This window comes from Electrona antarctica, assembly GCF_951216825.1.
Source record: "Electrona antarctica genome assembly, chromosome: 1".
NCBI classification, from domain to species: Eukaryota; Metazoa; Chordata; class Actinopteri; order Myctophiformes; family Myctophidae; genus Electrona; species Electrona antarctica.
Genome location: NC_136806.1, coordinates 47,172,123 through 47,189,045, shown reverse-complemented (window position 1 = coordinate 47,189,045; position 16,923 = coordinate 47,172,123). Strand labels below are relative to the sequence as shown.

Below are 16,923 nucleotides of genomic sequence, written 5' to 3'. Positions count from 1 at the left end.
CCAACATTGTGTTGTGTGAGGGGGAGGGGCGGACGACTGCGCCCCTCCCCCTCACACAACACAATGTTGGGTCAAACCATGTGACCTCCATTGGAAATGCATTGGGCCGCTGGGCGGCCATGACACAACACCCAACGAGCACAGAGAATTGCATTAACCGTGTGAGTGCACCCTAAGGCTGAGCTCACACCTTTCATGCAATTCTGTGCTCGTTGGATGCTCGTTGGATGCATGTTGTGTTGTGTCATGGCCGCCCAATGTATTTCCAATGGAGGTCACATGGTTTGACCCAACATTGTGTTGTGTGAGGGGGAGGGGCGCACGACTGCGCCCCTCCCCCTCACACAACACAATGTTGGGTCAAACCATGTGACCTCCATTGGAAATGCATTGGGCCGCTGGGCGGCCATGACACAACACCCAACGAGCACAGAGAATTGCATGAACCGTGTGAGTGCACCCTAACTCTGGGGGAGCCCAGGTTCGAACTGGCAACCTTGCGGTTACCATCCAGCCACTCTACCCCTGAGCCACCGCCGCCCCTTTGTAGATTTTGATTATTATTACAAAACATACAGTAACCACTTCAGCCCTTACTCTATACATTTTGGCCATTTGAAAATAGCCGATCTACAAGCTTACAATGCATCGCAATAGAGCACCGAAGTCTGACGTCAATATTGGTAGAGGGCGCAAATCCACAGGTTCATGTACTTTTTATTTGCATTGTAATCTCCATAGGGGGATTTTAGATCGCCTCATATAAGAACTGTGTTTGAAAAATAAACAAATCTTCCAGGCCGCTTCACTCATGAAGAATCAACTGGCTGAGAAAAAAACGCTATATTGTTACTGCTGCTGAATTAGTTACAGTACATTTTCGCTAGAAACAGACTGTATCATATATGAGTGACTGACTGTCGCAAACGATACAGAGACACCTCCCTGACAATAACGCAGAGACAGCATGTTTATTTTTGCTTATATTTTTGCTTATATGAAACGATTTTAAGATGACCCCATGTTATTCTCCATAGAGAAACTACTTCAAGGGGAATCAAGGGGACGAGCAAGTGACCTCAGGACTTCGGCACTCTATGCGATCATACACACATAAACTAAAATTAATTTCATAATTTCATAATGCTGGTCAAGCATGTGCATTTGCGAGTGTGCATGCACGGTGCACGTGATGTCATGAAAAATGGCATCCCTCCAGTTAAAGGATCACCACCAGTACACCACTGGGCATAGCCAATATATGTCAAAACATTAAAAATAGAGACCGCACACTTGATGAAACTCCCAGATAATATTTTTTAAATTAAAACCATTATCTGGAAGCTTCATCAAGTTTTAATGAGTAGTAGCCACTACAGTGATGTTTTTTAATTGTTCTATTTTTGTGCTCATCTTGGATCAATGGAACTGGTAGTTTAAAGGGGCATTCCACTCATTTTCAACATTTTACTATGTCATTAATATACCTTAGAGCTGTTGTGTGGAAATAATAAAAGAAAGTCCCCCCATTCTGTGTTTCCTAGAACTGTAAGTATGAAAAAAATCATTAACATGGTGAAACACATCTTGATGACATCATCAAGATGTGTTTCATCAAGATCATCATCAAGATCATCAATTTCCCACAGATTTGGGATTCTATAGGGTTCAAGTGTTTAATGCAAAAGAAGCCCCCATATAGTAACTCTGAGGACCCCTAGGGGTCCCGGACCCCCTATTGATGAAGACCCCTCGTGTTATCAGATGAGAGATGAATTGGGAACAGCTCACTTAAAGAGGAAAAGGGGCGAAGAGGGATGATGAAGTTCGAGACAGCTAGAGCTGAGTCAGGGGGAAGCTCCACGCCGGCTCACATAAATCACACTGTTTCTGTTTGAATCGATACGGTTGTTCCAGCCTGTGTGCTGCGTTCTGTGTTCTTTACTGTAGCTCTGATCAATTCAGCCGAGACCGCCGGAGACTTAGTTCCACTGCTGTGATAAAGACACAACATACCATGGTATTAGATTTGGCTAGATTTGCCAATCTCTTGTCCTAAAAACGTACTGCGTTTTGACAGTTAAACTACAGGGGAAACTGTCAAGTCGACAGTGAACCATCGACATCCTTCCACTGCTGTGCAGTGTTAATAATTCTGACAGCATTTACTTTTAGTCAGATTTTAGTCTAGTTTTAGTTAACAAAATATTGTAAGATTTTTGACAACAAAATTCACAGTTAATTTAGTCAAGAAAGATGTATTTTGGCGGGCTATGATGGCGTCGTAAATCTCGTAATGCCTGCTTTCGAGCTTGTAGATCGATATTTTCGGAGCATCGCGCAAAACTATTAAAGGCTGCAAGGCTTTTTATAACTTTTGTTACGTCCTCTCCTATTTTTCGAGTGCTCGGATCTGTCCTTTTCTTCAAGTTTTGGTTCCCGTTGATCCAGGAAGCATCAGTCAATTGTACAATTTGTATATGCATTTCTTACAAGTGCTAATTTTCACCACCTGTCCACAGGAGACAGCTAATTCTACTGGATCTCTTCTCCACTAGTCCCATGATTCCAAAAACCAGGCTTACAAACATAAACATCAAATCGAACGACACCCTCATCACTGACAAGCTTGATGTAGCCAACTACTTAAACATCTTCTTTACAAACATTGCAACAACTCTGGTTAACAAACTGCCCTCCCACTCTGGGCGCTTTAGTGTAGAGCAGGGGTTCTCAACGTTTTTGTCTGGGGACCCCCGTAAATGCTTTGGCCATGTCTCGCGACCCCTGCCCCGCCCCCCTCCCCACCACCAATACAAACTGACTGCAAAAATAACCTTAATAATAGAGAAAATATATCATAAATTAATACTGAAACCAGATATAATCATTAAGGAAAGTTTATTACTATACACACTATACACTGCTATACACCGGCTTGGGGGCGTGTCCATTGCAACCCTTCAACCCCACAAGGCCACTGGCCATGACAATATTCCCTCCAAATTTGGACCCTATTGTGAACAAGTGTAATGCTTTATGGTGTCGTCCACAGTTAACAGTCTTATATTGAGTTGTGCTTGAAATGTACTGTAAATGTAACTGTTAAAATTCTTCAATTAATCAATCAATCAATCAATCAATCAATCAATAAATCCTAACATTTCTTTTTAGTTTTAGTCAACATTGCTTAGTTTTTATTCTGTTTTTTCGTCTGTGAAAAAGGCGGAGTATGATTTCTCGTCATAGTTTTTAGCGGACAAAGCGTGGCTCACCTTCTCGTACTTTCCACCAATGGGCAGTGAGTTGTTCTCTGTGCCGTCTTTCTGGTAGACCTGGGCGAAGATGTCCTCGTCCTCGTCGGCACGCTCCCTCTTCGCAGAGGTCACGCCAGAGGTCACACCAGAGGTCACGCCAGAGGTCACGCCAGGGACACTGTCCTTGGCTTTGGGCTCCTTCCTGATTGGTGAAAAGCACAGCAGAGCTACAGAGAACCGTGTCACCTTTTTACCTCTTTAAGCCCTGGCCAGTGTACTTACTGTAGGTTGGGACTTAAGGTGTTCCATTCCTCCAGTAGAGTTCCAGTAGAGACTCTACTGGATAAAATGCCATCTATCAAAACATTACTTGTCTTGGCTTTTAGGATAAATGTTCTAAAAATAGAAACTCTACTCAAATAGAAACTCAAAAGTAAAAAAATAGCGCAAACAAGCTATCTCATATCTTGAACATTTAAAAATACAAAAAAATTAAAAAAATATATATTATATACAGTATATTTTTAAAGTGATTTTTAAAAAATTCAAATCTTTGCTTCTGGGGGTCCCTGAAGCATAACAGCATATTTTCAGATGGGGGTCCGACAGAAACCTTTTGGTGTTGTAGTCTACATGTGAGACCCCCAAGACCCCCAGCCCAGTATACCTACATGTGAGACCCCCAGGACCCCCAGCCCAGTATACCTACATGTGAGACCCCCAGGACCCCCAGCCCAGTATACCTACATGTGAGACCCCCAGGACCCCCAGCCCAGTATACCTACATGTGAGACCCCCAGGACCCCCAGCCCAGTATAGGCCTACCTGCTGATGTTGAGGTAGTTAAGCAGCTCTCTCTGGTTGAAGCCTTTCTTCAGAAGGCTGTGGTTCTGCTGCTGCTGCTGCTGCCGGGGTCTCACCTGGGATGGGACCCCATAATCCTTATTATCATTTATCGTGATTAAAAAAAGAAGAATGGTAAGTTCAGAATAATCATATCGCAGAGATTCTAATTTATCGTGAAATTGTCCTCCGTCATACAATACTAATTAGCTTTTGTTGAGCTGCAAATTCAGTACCACTTAAACCCTTCTGTACTTGATAATAAAACAGACCGTAAAGAGCACATTTGCACAAATTGATTTGCCAAAAATATCGGATCTACAAGTTTGTAGATCGGCTATTTTTGGCAAACGTCCCTATAGAGACTCACCTGGGGCACGGCGCGGTTGGCTCTGCTGGGAGACACGATGTCTGGCCGGTCCACCAGGCTGCCGACGCTGCCCATACCGCAGCGGAACGTCAGGGGCGACGGGCCCGCCGGGAAGGCGGCGGCGCGGAACTTTTTGCCGGGGTCACGCGTCAGAGGGAGAGTCTGGACCGACGTTGCCATTGGTCAGAAGACGGGGCGGGCGCGAGACGAGCTCTGTGGCAGGTTGGAGAGACAAGAAGAGGCCGTTGAACACACGGTGCAGACATCGTCCAACATCTTCCAAATGCTTTGAAAATAACACAGGCGGTAGAACGGAAGGAAGATTTAATGTTATACTTTAATAAATAAATGCATATATATATATACAGTTGGGTGCCACCGATATTGTCCCTTATTATTTGACCCATTTAGGCCTGACCTCAACATTTTAAAAAATCCTTCTAAATCCTCCAGTTTTCTGAAATAAATATTTTCACGATTTTTCAGAAATAGCAGACCTACAAGCTCGTAGCGCGCCACCGAGTGGCGCGCTACGAGCTTGTAGGTCTGCTATTTTTCAATAGCTAAATTATAACATGTTTAAAACACCAAAAGGGGTTCCCGCCCAAAATGGGTTAACTGTCCTTTTGCGCAGATCACGCAAACCTCAGCAAAGGACAATATCGATGGCCTCCAACTGTATATATATATATATATACATATATATATATATATATATATATATATATATATATATATATATAATTTTTTTGAATGGTGAAAATAGACGATCTACAAGCTCAAAATGGGTTGCGATTACAGGTCTACTTCTAACAGGATGTGTCATTTCCTCTTTGTATTTGTGGTTGCTGCTGTGTGTGTGTGTGTGTGTGTGTGTGTGTGTGTGTGTGTGTGTGTGTGTGTGTGTGTGTGTGAGCTGACAGATGTGTCTGTGCACGTGGGTTCAGACAGCTGTCTCCCAGCATGCACCACTGACATGCCAACACGTTCAGATCACAGCAAGGTCAACCGCAAAAGTCTCTGCTCCAAGATCCTTGTACTGTACATGCAATCACACACACACACACACACACACACACACACACACACACACACACACACACACACACACACACACACACACACACACACACACACACACACACACACACACACACACACACACACACACACACACACATCCACATCTATCAGCAGAGCAGCACTGTATATGAAATGACACTTTTCTGTTAAATAAAGCCATAAAGGTCGTGCTACTCTACACGCACGCACGCACGCACGCACGCACGCACGCACGCACGCACGCACGCACGCACACACAGTCTGTTTGAATGATGCAGTCTTCTCTTCACACACAGAAGCAGCAACAACAACCCAACATGATTGTGAGGAGGATGCATTGCTCATAAGCGAATGCACGCCAGCCCACATCCCATCCCATCTCATTCTGGAGAAAGAGAGAACCCAAAACACAGCCTGAAGCATCGTTTGAACAAACACAAAACCCTGGGAGGCCGTCGCTGCTGTTCTGTTCTGGGGAGAGAGAGGTATGAGGCAGCATAATGCCACTGTCGGCTTGGAAAACCTGGTATATGCCAGAACTTTTCAGTAAATGGAAAAAAGAAGAACATTAAGTGTTCCAATGCAGTAGATTCTCAAACTTTTTCATGTCAAGGATCCCCAAATTGATATTAATGTGGCCGCGGACCCCCATCTGAAAATGTCTTGTGCCAGGGACCCCCCCAGAAAAGTAGATTTGTGTTAAAAGAATTCAGTATTTCCAATACTTACATACAAAAATAACACAAAGTGACGCACTGTGAGCTTTTATATCTGCTATTTTTGAATAGCCAACATATAAAGGGATCAAGCGATTAAAATTATTGTGATACTATATTAACTACTTTTGCTGGGGACCCCCTGAACCCCCCACCTCCCCAGGACCCCCTGAACCCCCCACCCCCCCAGGAACCCCCACCCCCCCAGGACCCCCTGAACCCCCCACCCCCCATCCCCCCAGGACCCCCGTTCTGGGGACCCCCTGAACCCCCCACCCCCCCAGGACCCCCCACCCCCCCCAGGACCCCCTGAACCCCCCACCCCCCAGGACCCCCTGAACCCCCCACCCCCCCTGGGGACCCCCGGAACCCCCCACCCCCCCAGGACCCCCATTCTGGGGACCCCCTGAACCCCCCATCCCCCCAGGACCCCCGTTCTAATGGATCCAATGTAGTTGTAATTTAGTCACAACCTCTTGTTAATACTTTCATTTTGGTTCAATATTTATGAAACCCACAGACACACTTAATCACTTTCTCTTTCCCTTTCGAAATTTCCCACCAAAATAGCAAAAATGGCTGATCTACAAGCTCACACCGTGGTGCGACGCGAGGCATCGTGAGCTTGTAGATCGGCTAATCTTGCTGCTTCTTTTTGCGTGACACTGTCCCATTCGTCCCATTCATTTACGGGATGAAAAAACAAAAGAAAAAAAAAAAGTTGAAACATACGGAGATACAAGGTTTCTTCTATCCCAACAGTAAAGATATGCAGCAACATCACAAGCCTCTTGCATAACGTGCACCCAACAACTAGGTTACAACAGCCCCCCACTCAGTTCCTGGAAACAAAAAACAACAACAAAAATACAATATAGTGGCAGAAGTGCTTTTGGCAAACATCACACTAATCAAGTGCAGCGCTTTGCTTTGTTTTTTATCCGTTACTTCCCGCGTCTCCTGAATGTCATGTGTATCCAATTTACACACAATTTACACAAGGCATGCCCCGCTTCGAGTGGAAATAATACTAACGTTATGTAAGGACACTGTTTTTTGTTTAGTTTTTTCCTACAAACATTATAAGACGTCAAACTCAGCTCCTCTCTGTATCTTTCCGCCTCCACCGTGGTGGTTGTATTGTATTATTAACCTACTCTGTTGTGGTGGTTGTATTGTATTGTATTAACCTACTCTACCACAGCGATTGGTCGAAATACATTTGTATTCAGTAACAAAAAAAGTTAAGCACTCAAACGCCATCATCCATATTATGGGGTTGGAACATACTGTAAGCCCAAAATAGGCGATCTACTAAGCGCTGCGACACGTTGCAGTAAGCTTGTAGATCGCCTATTTTTGGTGAAGAGATTCGGTGTTGATGGAAAGAAGCAGTCCTAGCACAGAGCCAAATCAGGCCCTGTTTACCTAACTTTTATTTTTATTTATTTTTCACATTTTTCACCCAGTGCTAATTTCGTATAAACTGTAATGCTGGGCGCTATACTCTCCGTCTGCCAACCTGGGGAGAGCCCCGAACTGATCTCAACATGCTTCCTCCAATGCATGGGGAGTGAGCAGGCCGCTTCTTATCAGGCTCTTTACTAAGTGCAGAGGGTCTGAGTTCGTTGTTCTTCATGTTCTTCAGTGCTACGCTGAACTGAACTCCACAGTCTCCACTGTGTGGACAGCTCCTGAAGGCAGAGTATGAGTTTATTGGCCCATTCATCTTCCAGCACTCCATTCTCGTCCTTGGCAGGCGGTCCAAGAAAGGGCACAACGTTTCCGAGTGGTGGACATGGACATATCGACTATCTCCATAGCCAGAATGATATTTCGCGTTTTTTCTTCTTCTTTTAAAAAAAAATCTTTTTGGATGACATCCATCCATCCATCCATCCATCCATCCATCCATCTCATGAATGGTCTATATTGACCTCTCTCCCACACACACACACACACACACACACACACACACACACACACACACACACACACACACACACACACACACACACACACACACACACACACACACACACACACACACACGTTTTTCCAACCATAAACTGGCTAGGGGGGGAAGAAGAGAGCATGCAGCCATGCACACACATACTGTACGCACACACACAGAGCGACTTTGTAACTACCAGTTAACTAGCAGGCCGAGGCTATTTGGAGGATCTATTCTATAGGCTACCGCTACATGTTAGCGTGGGGCGCCTTCCTTCCAACCCTCTGATTTAGAGAGTAGCTATAAGAATATCCCTGTCAAAATAATTACCATAAAAATACCAACATCCATACCCCTCCTGTATTCCATTACATTATGTTTTCAAATGCAATGCTGTTCTGTGTCTCCTGTGTCTATCATAAGGGCCAATGTAAGATGCCTTAATGCAGAGTGGTGCAATGTCAAGGACCGCCTAAATTGATAGGCATTTGGCCGACTAAATATATTCTACATTATTTTCAAAAACAGCGGACCTACAAGGCTTGAGTCGATGCTCCAGTTTACCGTTTGTACTTTTCCCTCATTTTGCTGCAGAAGCGTTGCCTGTTTTCCCTCTGTGAGAGGTGTACTGTTCAGTTCTCATCAGTAAAGACCTCTTAGCTTTTTGTATGTTTCTCTGCATGTTTGGATTCAATAACTTTCATCCCCGGGTGTGAGTGTGGCACGCACGCACGCATGCACGCACGTCGCACACACGCACGCACGCACACACACTCATCAAATTGGGGTCTGTGGCCTAATGATATTAGGCCACAGACCCCATCCATATTGTGGGGAAAGCTTTTGCAGAAAATGGCAGATCGACGATCTTGTCGATCTGCTATTTTCAGCCCACAATAACAGAAAACAGAAAATACCCTGAGGGAGGGGGTCAACTATATATAGGGTTTACGTGGTTAAAATGAAAAAGCCTGAGAATCAATCAATCAATGTCCGTAGTCCACATTTATCAAGTGCTTCGCACGGCTGCCCTTGCCTTGACGGAGCTGCAGCAATCATGTAAATGGATCAAATGGGATAGAACTATAGAGGACTGTCTGTGACAGGGCTGTCAGCCATCCAGAGAACACAGACCACTCCATCCATGGTTTTATTCATGAAGAAGAAGCCCCCCCCCCCCTCCCCCAGTGTCAAACTTTACACTAAAACAATCCAGCAAATAATAACCTCTATGCATTGTCAGTGCTTTTTCAAAGTGGGGTATGCGGACCCCCCGGGGTCCTTGTGGGGCGGTTCCAGGGACGTACCCAGATGAATGATTGATAGTTACCAGTAGTACAGGTCTGTAACTCTGAGAGTGTACATTTTGGTTATATTTGTACGTTCTCACACTTAAAGGAATGGAATTTATGCGTTGCGGTAATGGCGAATACTCAAGTAAGGTAAAAGTGCCTTGAAGTTGTACTTAAGTACTGTACAATACTCGAGAAAATGTACTTAGTTGATTTCCATCACTGGTAATGGAGGTCACTCTGCTGTTGGTGCTGTGGTTTGAAACGTGACCTTTGTCAAGGTGTTTTCATCAGCAGGTCAGGGCGCTCCATCCTGTCGGGCAGAAACCTTGTTTGTATCTCCATATTTCGACATTATATATTAATGCAAAAATAGCAGACGTTCAAGCTCTACACACCTTGTACAGTAGATCAGCAATTCTTGCCATTTCAGAAACATTCTGAAAGTGATAAACGTCTGTGGGTTTTATAAATATTGAACCAGTATAAATAGTATTAACAAGAGCTTGTGACTAAAATACATTGGATAAAGTACATTGGATCCATTGGAACACAGGTTCGAACCCCCCTCCCCATTTCCTGAAAAGTAACAGTTTTGGACATACAATACAAGGTTTCCACCCGTCAGTGACGTTATGTGATTGCTATATGACTCACGGCTCGTGAATGTGTTGTGTTTGTGTACGTACGCGCCTCAAACCAGATGAATAAATCATGAGCGTGTCAGACCTCAGGGCCGTGGGTCATGTTCTTTCTGATGTTTGTTTTGCTATCTGTCAAAGACGAGGATCAATAAGCAACAGGAAGCGCAAAGCGAGAACATTGCTCAGGAACTATCGGAAAGGCAGCTCGCTGAAAACGTCGATAATTCCATGCTGTGTCGGCTGGAGACCTTTGTATTATGATTTTAAAAGCGTTTTTGACAAATGCCCTATGAAAAACAAATCACACCTGTGTGAACTGAGCGGTGCAACTATACATTTGTTATAGTTACTGTAGTGTACTGTGCTGTACTGTGTACTGGACCCTGGGGGGTACCCGGAACATGGGGGCCGGGCCGGTTCCCGCGAGCCTTCCCGCGTCCGAAACGGTCAAGAAATGACAGTTACCATGTGGGGGTCCCCGGAACATCCAGACCTCCAGGAACGCGCCCAGGGGGCCCGCCCAGTTCCAGCCAGCCTTCCTGTGCCCGAAACGGTCGAGAAATGACAGAGTTACCGTGTTTCAGCTTTCCGTGCTCGGACAGACATACACTACACATAGGGACACGCATAGGGACACACTGGCTAGCTGCGTAAAGGAGTGGAGGCACCGCTCAAAAACATAATCCCTTCAAACTTTAACTAGCGCACCAAAGTAAGCAAAAGTACCGCAATATTTTCCAAATTAGTCAAAATTGTTCAAAGATAGCAGCTCTAAACTGTCAAATAACAGTACATAGTGGAGTAACAAGTGCAATATTTGCCTCCGAGACGTAGTGGAGTAGAAGCATCAAGTATTGCAAAATGGACGTACTCCAGTAAAGTAAAAGTACCTCAAAATTGTACTTAAATCCAGCATTTGAGAAAATGTACCTATTTACGTTCCACCACTGGTTCAGATGGCATGCCAGAGAGGGGGGGGGGGGGGGGTGTTACTGGCTGGAGGATAAAAACCCTTTTAAGCTGCGACCGCAAATCTTACGGGACTGAAACAATCTTGTGTCCAGTTGTTTTCCATAATTGCCTTGTGGTTTATGGGCCCCGGGTAAGGAGAGAGAGATTTACAACTCAGCCCTGACTAGCCAAGGCAGGGTTGCTGACACACACACACACACACACACACACACACACACACACACACACACACACACACACACTCTCTACGCACGCACGCACGCACACAGGTCAAGGCAGGTCTTTCTACCATCCTCAGAAAGGTGGACTAATTGAAACGTGTGCTGGTCTTGATTGATGCGTCACTGTGTTGTGTTGGAACATTGTATACACCCACATAGTAATGCAGCATATTAACCCCTCGAATACATTTATGTCCCTTGAGCATAGCATGAAGCCGCTCGAGTATATCTGACTGAACTAACTTTGCTACGTATCATTAAGTTACTAACTTACTAAAGTCACCTGCCCTGGTCCTCAGATTAGATTATTTTCCACATAAATATATGTTTCAAATATCTTGTGGTCAGTATGTGTTCCGTATTATCATTCCTCTAGCAAAAACAACAACAACAAAAGCAATATGATATTGTCAGTACGTTATTAGCTTTGGGTGTTAAAAAGACAAATAATGGGCACTGAGGTCTGCAACATACAGTAGAAGGATTGATGTCCAAAATGCAGCAGCCAGAGTCTTAACTAGAACTAAGATGAGAGAACATATTACTCCAGTCTTGGCCTCATTGCACTGGCTTCCGGTTGTTTTTAGGATTGATTTTAAAATTATTTTACTTGTTTATAAAGCTCTCAATGGTCTCGCACCTTCCTACCTACATGACTGCCTGCCGAAATATGTCCCAAACCGCCCCCTAAGGTCTTCCACTGCTGGCCTGCTTGCTTTGCCTAAAAAAATGGCAACTAACAAATACGGGGAAGCAGCTTTTTGCTTCTACGGGCCGACGGCGTGGAACAAACTCCCACTGTACCTTCGACAGGCAGCCTCTGTAGACATTTTTAAAGCTCAGCTCAAGACCCACTTCTACACCCTTGCATTTAAAAAAAAATATGTTATTCATGTCCTCACTGTATTGTTTATGCCCTGCCTTTCTTTTCTTTTTTTGTGTAAAGCACTTTGAGCTGCATTTCATGTCATGAAAGGTGCTATACGAATAAAGTTTTATTATTATTATTATTATGCTTCTGTAAGATAAGTGAATATCTCTGGTTTCTCTCAGACCAAAGGTCTAACTCACTACAAAACCATGTCGTCAATGTCGGTCAGAAACCTTAATTGTCTCTCCATATTTCGTACAACAGCGATGTGTAAAAGTAGAGAAAGATCTACAAGCTATTGTTGCTATGTTTGAAGGTTTGAGAGAAAGCGGTTAGGTGTGCCTTTGAGTTTTATAAATATTGGACAAATTGAATCAAGAAGATCTTGTGTGACATTGGATGCAACGGACCACAGGTTCTTTTTGTCCACTTCCTGGAAAGTGACGGTTTTGGACATATGAGGTTTCCACGCGGCAGAGACGACATAATGGTTGCTTGACAACTGTCACGGAGAAGACAAAACGCTATGGTCTGAGAGAGACTCGGCTCTCCAAGGACACTCTCTTAAAATATTCTGCTCAGCTCTCCAGTGGGAAAACAATGCATTCACTGGAGTCCTTGAAGCCCTGAGAGGGAGGGAGAGGTAGGGGGGGCATTTCAACCTCCACAAGCCCCCCACCCACCCACCCACCCACCCACACACAGCCAGAGACAAATGGATGACCGCTCTGTGTGTGTGTGTGTGTGTGTGTGTGTGTGTGTGTGTGTGTGTGTGTGTGTGTGTGTGTGTGTGTGTGTGTGTGTGTGTGTGTGTGTGTGTGTGAGGCCGAGAGGGAAGCCAAATTCCACAGATGCTTTTCAAAAGACACAAGCTTGAGCTCGTCCCCCTTTTATTTATTTTTTTGATCCACAAAACTCCCATGAATGCACACGCACAGTTGGATGTGTGGGCAGTGCCCTGAAACCCCCTCCCGCAATAAAAAGCACAGATGAGCTAGGGCACTGAATCTAACCGAAAATATACTGAAACCCATGTTTAGAGCCAATAACTGACTTCATCTGGCTCATGTAGGTTAATTGAATAATCTAGAAGCAGGCTTTTTTGGTTAATAAAACAATAATAAAATATATTATGTATTAACAATGAATCGACACGAAGAAAATCAAAAATGCTTTATAATCGACAAAATACATTAGTCCGATGAACAACTTCACCCTTTATTATGTTGTACAATGGCTGGCACACAAAAACAGTGAAAGTGGCCGATCTATCTACGTACGAGCCATGCTGTACAGATAAGCACATACCTGCAGCAGAGCTCAAGTACCCTGCATGCCCTTTGCCCCTGGAGAGAGCATCCTCTTCTCTGCTGCTCTGCGATCAAAGTATGTTTACGTTGACGGGGGTCACGCTGAAACTCCCACGCAGCGTGATGCACCTTCAGATAGAGCCCTTATGTAATAAGCTGTGTGGAAAGCTGCACCGGCTGCCATGCAGCGATGTTAGTACCGCAGTTTAGTATGCATGAAACTCAGTTTGAAGAAAGATCGCTAAGTAGGCTATACTATAATTTATTCTATTTGGCAGAGAGCCACTGTAATGTATTCAACCTCTAGTGCAGTGGTGGAAAGTAAGTACATTTACTTAAGTACTGTACTTAAGGTACAATTTACAATTTACAATTTAGGCATTTAGCAGACGCTCTTAATCCAGAGCGACTTACATTAAGCAATAACAAAAGCATGGCATACATCACATATATAAAAAGTAGTTATCATGAATCATGCCTAGACTAAGAACGTAACAGTGGAGTATCTATGTAAACTATACATACTATACTATATAATATATTATACATGTGTACTATAAAGTGCTATGACTACATAAAGTGCAATTCTAGAGCTGTCTACGTAACAAGCTATAAGTCTGTTTAAAATACTATCTAAGTCTACATAATGTGCTATCTAAGGGGCTAGGCTAGGGCAAGTGCTACGGTAAACTTCGGAGGTATTTGTACTTTTCCAATTTCCAATACTTTTACTTCTACTCTCACTACATCTCGGATCCAAATATTGGACTTTTACTCCACTACATTTATTTGAACACTTTAGTTACTAGTTAATTTTCGATTATTTATTACAATACATGCCCACTTCTGCATTTCAGGCATTTGAAAATAGCTGATCTACAAGCTCACAATTGTTGTAGATTTTAAAAAGATGTTTACTTTTGAAAACTTGAAATGGGACATTCTGCATAATGAGTACTTTAACTTTTCGATCTTTTAGTACATTATGATGACATTCCTTTTAAACTTTTACTCAAGTACATTTTGAATTCCAGACTAGTAGTAGTTCTATGTTCCACCACTGTTCTAGTGTCCCTCTCTCTCTCTCTCTCTCTCTCTCTCTATCTCCCTCCTCCCTCTCTCTCTCCCTCTTTCTCTCTATCTCCCTCCCACTCTCTCTCTCTCTCTCGCTCTCTCTCTATCTCCCTCCCACTCTCTCTCTCTCTCTCTCTCTATCTCCCTCCCTCCTTTTCTCTCCCTCTATCTCTTCTATCTCCCTCCCACTCTCTCTCTCTCTCTCTCTCTCTCTCTCTCTCTCTGTCTATATGTCTCTCTCCCTCCTTTTCTCTCCCTCTATCTCTTCTATCTCCCTCCCACTCTCTCTCTCTCTCTGTCTATGTCTCTCTCCCTCCCCACATGTCTCTCTGACAGCCTGTGTCAGTAGCTGCCCGTCAGCAGCTGTCCCAGCGCTGCGGCGGAGGGAGGGACGTTTTCAGCATCATGGGACACCAACCTAGTTGTCGGCTGACACTTTTCAGCCAGACCAATTTTACCAGAGGAGAGACTGTGTGATTAATGTCAAGCACTGACGGGTTCGGGTCAGTCAGCACTACAGGGGGCTCCCGGGGGGAGGGGGGGGGGGGCACAGAACCACTTTGAACCATCCGGAAGAGCCGGGACTAAGTAGGCCCCACCAGACTCTGTATAGCAGTGGATATATAAGACGATCAATAGCTCCACTATTGCGTCTCCATCCACTGCATTAGCGCAGCTCCATGCGTACATTAGTGCAGTACGTGGTTCTCTCAAGCTTTTCTGGATCCAGGCCCACTTGAAGAAACTCTATTAAGTGTTAGCGGTGGCCCACCCATCTGACCACTTAAGTTAAGTGGGCCGAGTGCATACCCAGAGCATGTATATTTGAATCATCCATCAGTCGATTGTGTTCCGGCTTGGATCAATGGAAGTTATGGAACTAACTTTATATACTATTTATGTATAGGTATGACAAATGGAGTTTTTAAAGAAAAAATAACATGACATATTTCTTTTGTATATTCATGTTATATTTTTTACTAAAATTGTAGTGTTTTCCCAATTATTTGCATATCAAACACAAAAGCTTCAGAATCAGTGCACTACAGCATTGGTTCTCAAAGTGGGGTCCGGGGACCCTCAGTAGTCCTTGAGGGGGTTCCAGGGGGTCCCCATCTTAATGATTGATAGTTAACCAAAATGTTCACTTAAAGGTCTGTAACTCTGACAGTGTGCAAATGGAATCAAATGGACCTGTGGCCTAATTCATTACCAAACTGTGGGGGTTCTTGGGCCGCGGCACCAGCCGGGAAGAGAACCGAGCTAGACGAGAAACACGGCACACCGAACACAGCTAGACCGTTTGATGCTGCGCAGTAATGAGGGAGCGAGGGAGGCAAGCGAGCCGCTCTTGCTCGGGGGCACGTCGGCAGCGCAGCCCTCTAATTGTCAGCAGGTTATTCATTATGGATGCCAGACAGACCCAACGGACGGACGGACCGCCTTCCTGCCCCGCGGACCCCGAGGCCATTCTGAGGAGAGAACGTGTTGAACAAGAACATGGCCATAAATTATCTCTTCCAGAAACACTTGGAAGAAAGCTGTGTGATGTCATAGGGTCATGTAGTACTAGTAGGCCCGTCGGCCGAGTGTCACGCATCTGTGACATCTGTGACATCTGTGACATCTGCCAGATGTCAGTGATGGTGGTGGTGGACTGTAACATGTACGCACGTGCTGTACTTATTTAAGTATGATCAAATGATTATGACACATTTGATAACATATAATGGGACATTCTGCATAATGAGTACTTTTACTTTCGGTACTTTAATTACATTTTGAAGCCAAATTAGCCAATACTTTTGTACTTTTACTCAAGCACATATTGAATTCTGGACTTTTACTTAATGTATTGAGTATTTCTATGTTGCAGTATTGATACTTTTACTTAAGTAAAACAATGTGAGTACTTTTTCCACCACTGCAAACGTGTCACACTCTGTACTCAGCACACGCTACATTACATACAGTCACAGACGCAGAATACAGACTACATACAGACAAAGAAGTTTGGTCAAAGCTGGCGTCTGGCTGTACAGCCGCGAGGCGGTTACCGTAATCGTTTCTCTTTCTCCTCTGAGTGACAGCCCGTGTATTTTCGTTTTTGTCACACGCTCCATCATAGTAGCACAGACATGTTTACGGCTCATTCCGTGAGACGTGATGCATAGCCTTGCTCTGTTAGCGGTCAGACATGAGTGACCCCCAAAAGCTGAAGGCCCCCAGTGTTTTTCCCTCTCCGTCTCACACTGTCTCCATTGATGACCACTGCTGGAGCCTTGGAGGGGGCCATGTAGGTCCCATTGGATCATAGTTATTAGGATACAGGGCCCT

At 44.4% G+C, this 16,923-nt stretch overlaps 1 protein-coding gene across 2 annotated transcripts in view; it reads right to left on the bottom strand.

Annotated features, from left to right (window-relative positions):
* Positions 1–16,923, bottom strand: part of n4bp3 (NEDD4 binding protein 3) — a 52,094-nt gene that overhangs the window by 10,825 nt on the left and 24,346 nt on the right. For both annotated transcript variants that reach the window (XM_079501709.1, XM_079501710.1), the window contains exons 2-4: positions 4,471–4,683; positions 4,083–4,177; positions 3,276–3,459 (exon numbers count right to left, since the gene is read on the bottom strand). In XM_079501709.1, the coding sequence (XP_079357835.1) occupies positions 3,276–3,459; positions 4,083–4,177; positions 4,471–4,650 (459 nt within the window). In that variant the 5' untranslated portion in view covers positions 4,651–4,683. The remainder of the gene's footprint in view (positions 1–3,275; positions 3,460–4,082; positions 4,178–4,470; positions 4,684–16,923) is intronic.